The sequence below is a fragment of the Triticum aestivum genome, chromosome 6D, assembly GCF_018294505.1.
Source record: "Triticum aestivum cultivar Chinese Spring chromosome 6D, IWGSC CS RefSeq v2.1, whole genome shotgun sequence".
Classification (NCBI taxonomy): Eukaryota; Viridiplantae; Streptophyta; class Magnoliopsida; order Poales; family Poaceae; genus Triticum; species Triticum aestivum.
In genome coordinates, this window is record NC_057811.1 from 34,445,018 (window position 1) to 34,458,082 (window position 13,065).

The window sequence follows — 13,065 nt, forward strand, 5'->3', positions numbered from 1 at the left end:
TTATTCAACTTCACATATAGTTGATTCACGACGGACCAGACAACCCGAGCCCCCCCCCTCCCGGGCCACAAATTGCACCAAAACCACCCTGACCTAGCCGATTCTATTTGCTCCTCTGCTCTCTTCTTCCTCATGTGCGCCGGTATTCTCCTAGCTCCGCCACAACGTTCCTCCAATCCGTTCTCTCCGCCACAGACATCGTCGCCGGCCCGAACACCAACACAGTACGTCCGACAACTCTCGGACTACACCTTGCCTGTTGTGTTCGACACATTGTCCGCCCGTTTTTTGTGATTTATTCATAGGCAATACGATGGAATCGGATGGTTCGTCGGACGAGGAGTATGGACTGGCAGAGGTTGATGAAATGACTCAAAATATCTTTGATTCGTCGGAATAGGACGAAGAAGCCGAGATGATGATGCTCATGAGCATCCAACAGGAAATGGACCAGGAGGTGGAGCACATTCTCAACTTCAAGTGCCCGGTCAAAGGGAGAAGAGTTATGAACCACGATAAGGTGTCTGGAGCACGGCTACTCTACAATGACTACTTTGCTCCTGACCCAACTTTCCCCGATGAACCATGGTTTCGTCACAGTTTCCATATGCGCAAACCATTGTTCTTGCGCATTATGGAGGGGGTCGAGGCACATGATGACTATTTCAAGCTCACCAGGGATTGTTGCAGTCAACTATCATTCTCTCATAAGCGGAAAATGCACGGCTGCTCTGAGGATGCTTGCACTTGGTCCTGCCGCTGTCACAGTTGGTGAGTTGGCCCGGATGGGCGAGAGTACATGCCTAAAGACCAGCGTGAGGTTTTCCCGCGCCATGCCACGGGTGTTTGGAGCCAAGGTTGTCAGAATCGCGATTCTGTTATACGATTCTACGACTTGCTGATACAAACTAACCCCTTTGATTCTACGATTCTAGTTCTTAGAATCTATGTTTCTACGATCCTGATAGTGAAGATTCTACGATTTGCGATCCTACCATCGATGATTCGATCCGATTCAAAATCACGATTCTGATAACCTTGTTTGGAGCAGAGTATCTGAGAGAGCCAAATGTGCAGGATATAGAAGGAGTTGCTGGCTACCGAAGAGGAAAGAGGTTTTCATGTATGCTCGGTTCAATTGATTGCATGCATTGAAAATGGAAGAACTGCCTCAAAGGTTTGCAAGGCATGTACCAAGATCACACCAAAGAGGCCAACATCATACTGGAAGCAATGGCATCACATGACTTATGGACTTGGCATACTTTATTCAGAATGCCTGGTTCTCACAACGACATCAATGTGCTTCAGCGATCTCCCATGCATGTTCAGGATACTTTGCAATGGGGAATCACCGGCGTGCAACTACACTGTCAAACGACCATGACTACAACACGGGGTACTACCTTGTCGATGGTATCTATCCTAAGTGGACGGTGTTTGTGAAGACAATGTCTGATCCCCAAGGCAACAAACAAATCTACTATGCAATAATGCGGGAAGCAACTAGGAAGGATGTGGAGAGGGCATTTGGAGTGCTTCAAGCTCGTTGGGAAATTGTTCAAGGAGCTGCAATGATGTGGGAATCATACACTTTGCGACAGCTGATGACATGTTGTGTCATTTTGCAGCATATGATTGTCGGGGACGAGGGTGATGGGGTACCCAAACCAATGACTTTGAAGCGCCTGGGTAACAAGTTCACATCTTGAAAGATCAAGATGCAGATTAGCTTATGAATTTTTTATAGATGCATTAGAATATTCAAGATCATCAGATGCACGTGCAACTATTCAATGATCTTTGTGGAGTATATGTGGACCCACAATGAAAAGCAAGAGCTAATGTTTGAATTGGGCACCTAAAATAAATTTTATGTTCGAACTATATATTTTCGCTACCAATGAACACTTATTTACGTGTGACATTCACGTGTATGATAACGTGCATGGATTTGCATGAGTTTGAGGGATTGGATTTGAGGTGTGTGGTTGTCATGCACGCCAAATGAGGGGTCGTCCAACACTGTACGGAGACGCGCCCGGACGCGCCCGCGGGCGTATAGGGGGCAGATCTCTCAAGTCCGGTTGTAGATGCTCTAAGCTCCTAACACTCATAGCATTCTGGTGTGGCTCATGCTTTGATGGTGGTAGATACTTCGTCAACAGATCAAACACATTTTGCTTCATATATATCTTGCATATCTTTAAGTCTTCATGTTTCACCAATCTCAAAGTAGGTGATATTTGAGTAGTATATGTTCGGATTTCTAGTGGGACATTGGCTCCTTTACCTGTGCTATGGTGCACAACAGAGCTCCATAGGATCGAGCACGCTCGGAATCATATCAAGCTCGGTGACGAATTCTTAAACCAATAACCCTCGTTCGTCGCTTCTGAACAAGTTATACTCTGCCTCCGTTGTAGAATCCGTCACAGTGCTCTGCTTGGAAAATTTTCAGCTCACTACACCATTGTTTAACATGCACACCAAGCGTAACTGCGATTTAAAATCGTCCGGATCTGTGGTGAAGCTTCCATCCGGTGTAAACCTCTTACAACAACTCTTCATCCCCTACATAATGAGAAACATATCTTCTGTCCTGTTAAGGCACTTTAGGATATTTTTTCACTGCGGTCTAGTGATCTACACATGGTTGTCACTCTCGTATCGAACACCACAACATACTTTCTCGGTATACCTGAAAGTTACCTTTATGATCACCCAGTTACACAGTGACGTTTGGCAACCCCAAATTAACCATCTTATATCCGAGTATACGATATTCTCATGGTCAGGGATGCAAATAAGCAACACTATATACGAAAATACCGACAACATATTGACGACCTGATCTTGTAGTATTTCATAAGTTGGGTCCATCCAACGCCATTGTTATCCTAACAATATATTCTCATTATTGTCGACTTCCTTGTTACAATAACAATGCCCATGGTTAGGAAAACAGAATCATCAAGAATACATGAGCTAGTTCAGAGGTTTGACTAGGGATATGATTTATGTTTATCTTTTCACACATGCAAAGGGGTTTTCCTCACGATGAAAAGAGAGGTTTTCATAAGAATCTCACTTTCAAGACCATTGCAATTATAGCGCGGAAAAATAAATTTAATTATGAACATCGAACTATAATAATAATAATAATTTACTATTGCCTCAAGGGCATATTTCTAATGGAGTGTACATGATTCTGACCGGACAGGTAACAACTTGCGTACAATTCAACTGGTAGGTTCCGTATGTTAGCAATAGAAGGAGGCATTTTTGTTATAAATAAGAAGACACTAGATTGCTTACAGTTATGTGAAACCTACTTGGTCCATATTGTCAGCCTCTCTGTGTACAGTCCACTTCTGATGCTTCTCGTTTGTTGATTACGTTGAAAACTTCATTTGTAGAGTTTAACATGGTAGGTCCCACATGTCAGCTTCCCAGTAGAAGGAGGCACCTTTTTTTGCCTCAAAATTTGTTTCATGTCACTCGATTATGCGTTAGGTCGAGGCCCGATATGTCGTCACCACAGCAACACATCAAGGCCTCAACCACCAGTCACCATGGAATCCAAAGTGTCGGAAAAGGGGTCGAATGGGACGGATCGTCTAGGGCGATAAATGAAACGCTCTAACGTTGGTCGGCCACGAGCCTTGTATCCATGCAAATCCGGCAAGTGGGCCCAGGTGGTCAAAACGCGAGATCGGTACTGTGTGTTCCACACATGTCCCAATGTTGGTGTTTCTTTTTTGTGATTTTCGTCAAAAATGGTTGTTCCCTGATATCCTAGCACCAAATGTGATTTTTATTTTTGTAATTTACTCTTTTCTCCTTCCCCCCTCTTCTCTGTGCAAAAAAAATACAATAATAGGTCTATGACAAAGATTAAAAGTTTGAGCACAACATTCACAAATCTAAACAAAGCCATTAATCGACTTGGGGAGATTGGAATGCCAACTTTCAGAAATTAGGCGTCCCACCGTATCAAACAAAGGCTGTGGATTCAGTACTTTTTGAAATTTTACCCTCCTCTAAAAAATCTCAACTTTCAGAAAACTTGAACCGCACGATTCAACTCGTGAAGAAGAGCAGCCAAGCTTGAATCCAAAAACAAACGGAGATAAAGCTGCTAGTCACTATGAACCGATAAGAAGGTGATAAATCCTTGTTCAGTCAAACACCACACGCACAAGTCCCTAAACTTCACAACGGGTCAAACCTACTAGTACGTGAAGCTCTGATTAACTCGTGCCTTTGCAGTTCCCAAGACATGCAACCGATGCACAATAATTCTTCACCGCTAGCCGATGACCGAGTTAACTCTCGCAGACTGCGCCGGAGGCCTGGAGAACTTGCCTATAAGAAGCCGCCAGCCATACTACGTTTCGACATCCCGCTTTCCTTCCACACCTCATTATTTGCCCATCGCTCGTGGCATCATCAGCTCGACCGCGATGATCTTGGCCGTGATCCTGGCGGTCGTGGTGGCCGTGTACGCCTTCTCCAGCCCGGCGGGCGCCGCGGGGACGCTCATCTCCGTCGTCTGCTCTCTTTGCGGCTGCGCGTTTGGGCCTCTCTCATACTTCCTGATCTACGTCGTGTGTTTTCTGTTTGGACTATGAGTGATGACAACGTGCTGCTATTCCCCGGACGGCAACCGGCCGGCGTAGGTGGAAAATGCTCTGCTCGCGTTTTGGGTATCTCTTTTAGTCGATGTCTGGTCAAATAATGTGTCATAGTTATGTAGTGTGTTAAGTTTGGAGTACTGGTTGTAAACTGCTATTGTTTTGCGCCAAGTCGTCTCGCATCTCAAGCTTTATTTGAGCTTAATTCTTCCTGCAGTTTCTTGTACTTTTCTTTTCGGAAAAAATTCTCGTGCTTTTGTGATCTCATTTGATTATGTGAGGACGCCGAAATGCCCACCCTTAATTTGGTGAATATTCATATTCAAAATAAGTTTTCAAATTGAACAACCTTTCTGACACATTGCATATGAATCCGTAGGAAATCGATGGTAAAAAAGAAACCACGAGATTTGATGTTGGCTTGTTAGTAATCCACAGACAGATCGAATTGCATATGAATACTTTATTAGTAATTAATGTCAACCAAAATATCTTGATGATTATAGATAAACATCATTCAGCACTTGGTGATTCAACTCATTGGTCTTCCAGACTACACTTAAATGTCATATGGCCAATGCCGACCTAGATTGTTATATCTATAGTCGTATATCTAGTGTATATCTACCAAAACTACATAAAATCGGCTCATGTGGATGTTAATATAGTGTTTTGGAATTGGTATAGTAATCATTAAATCTACAAATTGTATAATTAAAGAAGTAATCCACACACGTTCTTTTAGCAAAAAAATTGTAGTGACTATATCATGGCCTAAATATTTCAGTTTACATAATATATCCATGCATAAAACCTCAGAAATATTTTCAAATATTATTCCAATGTATGAAAAGTGATGCCCTCGCATTTCAGACGGCCACTGTGCTAGTATAAAGTTGGCAGCTTCATCCCATCCGGTCAGGCTGTGCTGCTGAAGTTGTTGGATCTCGGTTGCGAGAGCAGCAACTTTGTTGGTAGGAAGGGGAACTAGGTGCCAGCTACTTCAAGTTGATGAGCATTTGAATGGTGCAACTTATCCCTTTCTATGTAAAATAGATCGTTGTTAAGTTTTGATCAATAATGAATGAATTGTACTTGTGCCATGAAAATTTAACAAAACTTGTGACAGCAAAAGCAGGGACTATTCAGTTCAGAATCATCATATAAAACTCTGAAGTCTTGTACGTATTACAGCAAGATGAAATGTGTGGAAAAGATGAAATGTGTGGAATACAAAGGGTCGATAGCAACCCAGACAAGGCAGCAATCCAAACAGAAATAACAAATACATCTCAAGCAATCGATCCAGGCAACAATGTGAGCCCAAGCGTCAATCCAGCCATTCCAACATAGCGGCGAAAGATCAACAAACCCTTTTGGGGATGCACATCTGGCCTGTCATGTGCCAGCTTTCACCCCCATCATGATGCGCATACGGGCACGCTGGGGTGTACTCCTCCTCCATGACCAGGAGGTTCCACTGCGCATGCGGGTCATGAGTCGAGAACACGGTCCAGTCAGGAGTGGCGTTCTCGTACCTGCTATGCGTGACTCGGGCAAACTCCTCCACATCCTGGTTCTTCTCCATGTCATCCGGGTCGATATCAACGGTGAAGATGTCGCCGTAGGGCCTCTGCGAGTGCAATAAGAGCGGCAGCGACATTGGGTCAGCAGACACCGCAGCAAGATCTGCCGTCACGACGATGCTCCGCCCGTCCGGGCTGAAGACCGGGTGGTTCACGTGCCCGGACAAGTCGTACCCGCTCCGGATTACCCTCACCACAGAGCGGTCGCTTGCGTTCATCAGGTAAACAGCAAAATACCCTGGGTCCATACCATGGTCGCGCTCCGGCGCGTCCGCGGGCTTGTCACGGTTTGACGAGAACACGATCCAGTCCCTGTCTGGCGACCACTGGCAGTGTGTGTCGATCCAATCACCCTCTGTTATCCGTTCCGCTTCACCACCGTCCTCCCCGATCTCTGCGTCCATCATGTATAGATTCTTGTACTTTTTGTCTCCCCCATTTCTTGTCGATCGGAAAACAAGTTTTGTCCCTGTATAAGTGTAATATATACATAAATGCAAATATACAGCGGTCATCGTGAGAGGTATACAAAGTTATCACCATGCCAAGGGAAACAATATTCGTATTCAATGGACTAGAGGACTCATGGAGTCACTGAAGCAAGGCTGCAGTAGTGGTACTTCCTTACCGTCTGAATTGGTGGATGGGAATGCATTATTGAATTTTCCCTTCGTGAGCAGTCGCCGCTCTCGTGCACCAGTCGATACGTGAGGGATGGCGTAGATCTCCAATATTTCGTTCGCTTTGAAAGACGGTCCCATACAGACATAAAGTATATCCTTCTTTTGGTTCCACACCGGTGAGAAGACGCCATCAGGACCATCCGTCTATATGTACAAGTACACGAATACAAACAGAGCACCCATAGTCAATAACGATCGGCCAGTCATAAACAGTCGCAAGATCATCCATTCTTTTGAACCAAAAGATAAAGGGGCGTGGTGTACTTACTTCGAAGACAACACGCATTCCGTCACTATCGGCCAGCCACACGGCTTTGAACTCGTTATCGACGAATGCAAGCTTAGAGCCATCTTTGGAAAATGCCGGGAATGCACCGGCAACCCTAAACAGACCAATATCTTCATGATGGGACTGCAGCTTGTCGAACCGCCTCGGGACATCATCTCCATGCTGCAGGAGACACAATGTTTTAGACAGCTTGAACAACGTCACTACATACTCCATTCCAGAAAATAAGGTGCATCAATTTTCGTTAAAGCCAAATATATGTATGTTTTACCAAGATTACGGAATAAAATATCGACATCCACAATACAAAATAAATAAAACATGAAAATACTTCCCATGATGGATCTGGTATTATAAATATTAATATATTTTTCTAAAAACTTGGTCAAACATGCACAAGTTTGACTTCAAAAAACTAATACACCTTATCTTTTAGAACGGGGAAGTATAATTAATGTAACGTAACTGTGCAAGTGTGTGCTACTGAGCAAGCAAATCATTGTGCATAGGGCATAGCCACAAGGGTAGGTACCTCAAGATGGTCGCTTTTGCAACGATGGTAGCCAATGTACTTGCCACCATCCATTACAAAGGGGTTGTAATGGTCGCCTTTTGGCTTGGTACACCGAGTGATTTGAAGTGGCTCCTCCGGCAAACCCATGTCAAAAACCTCGATGTGACGGTACTGCGCTTCAACACGGACGTCAGTGAACACAGACTTCTGGCGGATGGTTGCCACAGCCACTCTGCTCTCATCGATGGCTGCTGGAGTCACTGCATCGAATGCCTCCGGGGTCACACGGAGGGTCTCGCCGGTGCTCAAGTCGTGCCGAAATACACCCCAGTTATCCCCAACCTTTTGGTGGAAAAATAGTACTGTTTCGCTTCCCCATGATGGCCAGCCAGCGTTCTCGATCACCCGCTCGCGCTCCAGATATGTGCTCTCTAGGTCCATCACGTAAATGCTTGTCAGCAAGTCTTTAACTTCACCATCCCATTTCTTTCCTTGGAACGAAGCCACTGCTACCCTCTTCCCAGATGGTGACACAGAGGGGCTTAAATCGGACGTCCCTGTTTATGTATGTAGAATTAAACAGACCAACCAAATATTAGTTAAGCAGAAATTTAGCCATGCATCCAAGAACAAGTAGAAGTAGATCAAATTCAGAAAGGACTCAACTTAATTAGTCATTCATATATCCAAAGACAAGTACAAAGTAGTAGATCGATCAAATAGCAAAAGGAAGATAAGATTCAACAACCAAATTACCTGGTGGAGTGAGGCGCTCAGTTTCGCCTGTTCTGAGATTAGTTTTGTAGACGACATTCCAGGGGCTACGGCGTTCTTTCACGGGCTCCTTCGTGGACACGAAGACGAGGTAATGGTCAGCTGTGTGACCATCCACCTCGTAGCCTCCTGCGATGCAGCCACTGTCCTCCAGACGGGCACCACTGAAAAAGTCGCCGCCATAGATGTCCCCCAAGGTGAAGACCCAGACTTCGTCGCCATCATCGAAGCGCAGGCCTATATGAAGAGTCTCGAGGTGGTGTTGCCTTTCAGAGACGAAGACCAGGCCGGTGAGACGGCCCGAATCGATGGCGGCTTCTTCGACGGCTTCAGGAGCCAGATCTAGGTGCTTGACGATCGACTTGAGGGCCGCAGATGGAATGGGTTGGCAATTGTAGTTGTACGAGACGCCATCCGTCAAGTGCCGCTCCTCCTCCCTTGATGATGCTGGAGCTGGACAGCAGAATATGTCGAGGGGCACCGGAGGCCTGTAGCACGCAAAGAAGGCGATGCTTCCTCTGCTCTCGCCCATTTTGACAATGCTGGTGGTGATGAGATGTATGAGTCTAAGCCAGCGATATGGAACTGTGGAATATGGCAGAAAGTAATGCAAGGTATTATAAAGCTTGGAGCTTAGTGTGGTATGGGACTCCACAATATGCGACCCACAGGGCCAAGTAGCCTCTTTGTTAACTATTACCAGATTAACTATCGCATACTTGTACGCCATGGTAGTTTGCTCAACTCTCAGCGCGTTGTGTGCAACCACCAACAATTTAAAACGGGCATCAGTTTGATATATTTCAATGTATTTTGGTTGTGTAAAACAACTGCAGACGCGGTTGTGCATAACTTTTTAAATTTGTATCACTAACTTTTCATACAAGTCATTCTTCAACATTTCTTGGTCTGGATGTGCTGATGATGGTGGGGTCCTGTGATTTTCTGCTGACAGCGATATACTGATATATAGGCAATTACTTAAAAAAAAAAGATACAGCGGCAATCAGGAGAGCAACTTGCAACTGCAGCTTGTATTCGTTCTTACCATTTCCATGTCTGCAACTTACAATGACAGTTAAGATTCTTTCATGCTTGCCAGCATATCCATGTATTGCGTGAAACTAAGTTTTGTCTTCTCTCCCCAGGGTGGAAGTAATATATCACCCAACCAGAGAGTTGCCAGCAACATCTGGATCAGCATCTAGCAGAGTTGACTTGCACCATAATCATATTATTTTGGCCATGTGGATAGATCTGCCATCAATGCTATTTCTCACACTCAATCGATGGTCATCGTCACACATTTCTTTTATCATTCAATGCTAATATTACTCTGATTAGCCAGGAGCTTGGGACTTCAACAAAGTAAACAAAATTATGCTCAAATGTGCTTGTTTCATATTTTCCCCTTCTCATCTAAAAGGAAGAAAAGGCTCGGTGTTCCATGTTTTATAGCCACATAAAAGAACCACAGTTGATATCTAGCGGCACTTCCGATCAATTTAAAATTGACCAGCCACTTGGTCATGTACAGGTATCTCCTCGAGTCAGGTCTGTGTGAGTGTGGATCTCACAGTTTCCATGGTCCATGAGCTGTTGCAACGAGCAATCGAGCATGTGCAATTCTTGTGAAGTCAATACATGTGAATAGTACTCTTACTATTTGTTTATCGTTCAATGAGACTAATTCTTTCCCTTCAGCATAGACCGACGGTAGTTACCTAGGAGCCTAGAACTTGATCAGAATAAAGAAAAACCAAGATCAACTGTGATGGTTAATTCGTAATTCCTCCCCTCATATGGAAGGAACTGACACTGGGTATCCAGCAATATTTTCAGTTGGTTCAAAACAAACAGGTCACTTAGTCATTTACCGATATCCCCTCAAGCCTTATAATTAGTTTAGCAGGTCAATTGTGACTCTGTTTAGATGGATCTCGCAATTAACATGAGTTCATGTTAGCACTTGTAACAAGCAAGTGAGACTTTTTGAAGTCAATACGTGTGAACTGTCATCTCTCATTTGTTTTATCAGTCAATAAGACTAATTCGTTTCCCTTTAGCATAAACTGACCTTAATTAGCAGGGAGTCTACGACTTAATCAAAGTAGAGAAAAGGCATGCTTGATTTCCCAAAGGGATGGGCTCATAATCTCAGTGGGGGGTATAGGAAAGAAAAAGAGGGCTTACTTCAGTTGCTTGATCAACTGGATGTTAAGGCAGAACTAAATTCACTGAGTGCAGCGGAAAGGTCTATCAAGAGTGATGCTGATGAGCGGACCACTAAGCTTATGAGAGAAGAAGAGTTGAAATGGACCTAACATGCTATAGTGAAGCATGTTCAGGAGGGGGGCAGCAATATGAAGTACTTCCATTTTTCTTGCAAATGGGAAGCATCGTAAAAAATATTTTTATTTTTTCAGCTTCAGCAAGATGATGGCACCATCCATTGTTGGAGAAGCTCAACTCAAGGTGTACATTACTAACTTCTATTTCAGAAAACTGGTTATGGTGTGTTAATAAACAACTAAAAGCTCAAATCTGGGTTGGAGTTTGTGCTTTAGCCTAAGGCTTATTTGAAGGTATTGCAATAGTATTGTTTTTAACAATCAAAGAGCTTCTACTTTCCTGCAGGTTATCTGCAATGGATCCTTACATGATCGTTAGTTCAATCTGTGGAGGCGCCGGCTACAGTGGATTCTGGGTGCAGCCACTTGGAACTGGTTGCTTGGGCTTTGTTCAGCCGATTTGGTTGGCTGCATGGTCATATGATAACCACAGATGAAAAAAATTAAATGCAATGTAGCAACCACCAAAGTAAAACAGAAAACACCCACGAAGGAAAGTAAAGGAAAAGGAAAATATTGCATTGTGATACTAGTAACAGATGGTTACCTGCTCAATCAAACAACATCAAAGCACTTCCACTGGGGCAAATGAACTTTTTGTTCAAAATTTCAGCTCCACCATGTCCACCATCAACGCCCGTGTCTGCAAGATTAAGAAGTCAAAGAACCATTGAAATGCAATGAACAATGAATAGATACGAGCGGGCATGAGCAGGGTATTTAGATAAACTCACTTGAGAAAAACAGCTCAGGTTTGATGCAACATTACGAAAAAGATAAACCAAACAACATCTACTAATAAATAAATCAAATATTCTCATAACAATGTATACTCACTAATATCGTAAATTGAAGAACATACATACTTAGACAGTTCACTGACTAGAAGGTAGGGGTATCTAAAATTACTATTAAGCTCATTCCATGCTATATCAGACAAGAATGAAATGTACCCATGCTTATAAATTGTGGCAACAGATGTGATAATGACTATTCATATTCAGATTATCTTTATAAAAATTTAGCCAGAATTCTCCTGCACAAATGAACTTACCACTTGCATCAGGACTCTTCTAAACGTTACAAAAACTATTTTGTAAATAGAAACCAAGTCATTATTATGGATTTAATAATATTAGCAAGGCAAAGATAATAACATCGAAAAAAAGATAATAACATCGAAACAATGAAATATAACTAATTTTATGCTTCATAATGTGCCAATTTGAGCTACCTATTTGACACTTGACTTGGTTCAAGCTAGTTTCACTAGAAGAAAAAAATTATAAGCCATGTACCTAATACAGTCGGCTGTTGCCGATTTGAACTCGGTTTATATATAAGCCGAGTAAAACTCCTTGCTTATAGTACATGGCTTACAGATGACCGGCTTATCAGGGGTAAGCCGGGTGCAAACCAAGGGCCGAGTTGAACAGCCCGGTTTATATATAAACCGAGAGCCGGGGTGAGCCGCCCGGTTTATACATAAAACGAGGGCCGTCGTGGGCCACCAGCGGTATATGTACGTATGTATATCCCTTTGTAAACACTGAACAGTGACAAGAAATAAACGAAAAGAAGCAGGCCCGATTCGAGCTTGTGGCAATGCACCGGTTTTGTGTGCGCATGTGTACTATAAACGAAAAAGAATCAGATTCAGGAGCTGTGTACGTGTGTTCCTTCCGGCAAGAATCGATTATCTTGATGCTGCTGCTTGCCGCCGCCGCTGCTGCTCCCTACTTCTGCTACTTGCTGCTCGCTGTTGCTACTCCGACGCTACTCCGCTGCTGCTGCTCCTCCGCCGCTGCTGCTCCCTACTGCTGCTACTTGCTGCTCCGCTGCTGCTGCTCGCGAGGAAGGAAGAGGGGAAGAGGTGGAGAGGAGGAGAAGGAGAAAAGAGAGGACGAGGACCAGCTTGGCCGAGAGGAGGAGCAGTGGCAGCGAGGCGAGCCAGAGGAGGAGCGTAGGCGGCGAGGCAAGCGAGAGGAGCAGCGGCGGCGGCTGCGTACTGTGGGGAGGAGAAAAGAGATAAAGAGAGTGAGAGATGGGACAGATAAGATAGCTACTCAGGGCCGTCCGATTAAGCCGAATCCAACGAAGGCGGCGGTTGGTGCGAGATGCAGTCCAGATGACCTTTTTTTTTCCATAATTCTATATTCCCAAATACTGAATCGTGCAGCTGCGTCCCATGGATCTCGCGAGCGCACGCTATATACGGCAAAAAACTCACA

General features: G+C 44.1%; 1 protein-coding gene across 4 annotated transcripts; it reads right to left on the bottom strand.

Moving 5' to 3' along the window:
* Nucleotides 1–5,779: 5,779 nt before the first annotated feature.
* LOC123143304 (uncharacterized) lies at nt 5,780–12,839 on the bottom strand. 4 transcript variants are annotated; one of them, XM_044562165.1, is made up of 8 exons: nt 12,506–12,839; nt 11,382–11,477; nt 11,143–11,242; nt 8,466–9,025; nt 7,728–8,266; nt 7,175–7,357; nt 6,852–7,050; nt 5,780–6,692 (listed from the first exon to the last, which is right to left on the bottom strand). In XM_044562165.1, exons 4-8 carry the CDS (start codon nt 9,013–9,015, stop codon nt 6,001–6,003), a joined length of 2,163 nt encoding a protein of 720 aa, XP_044418100.1. In that variant the 5' UTR covers nt 9,016–9,025; nt 11,143–11,242; nt 11,382–11,477; nt 12,506–12,839; the 3' UTR covers nt 5,780–6,000. The 4 variants fall into 4 exon arrangements, with proteins under 4 accessions (XP_044418100.1, XP_044418103.1, XP_044418102.1 ...); XM_044562168.1 differs by having other exon boundaries at nt 8,466–9,068; XM_044562167.1 differs by lacking the exon at nt 11,143–11,242.
* Between the last annotated feature and the right edge of the window lie 226 nt (nt 12,840–13,065).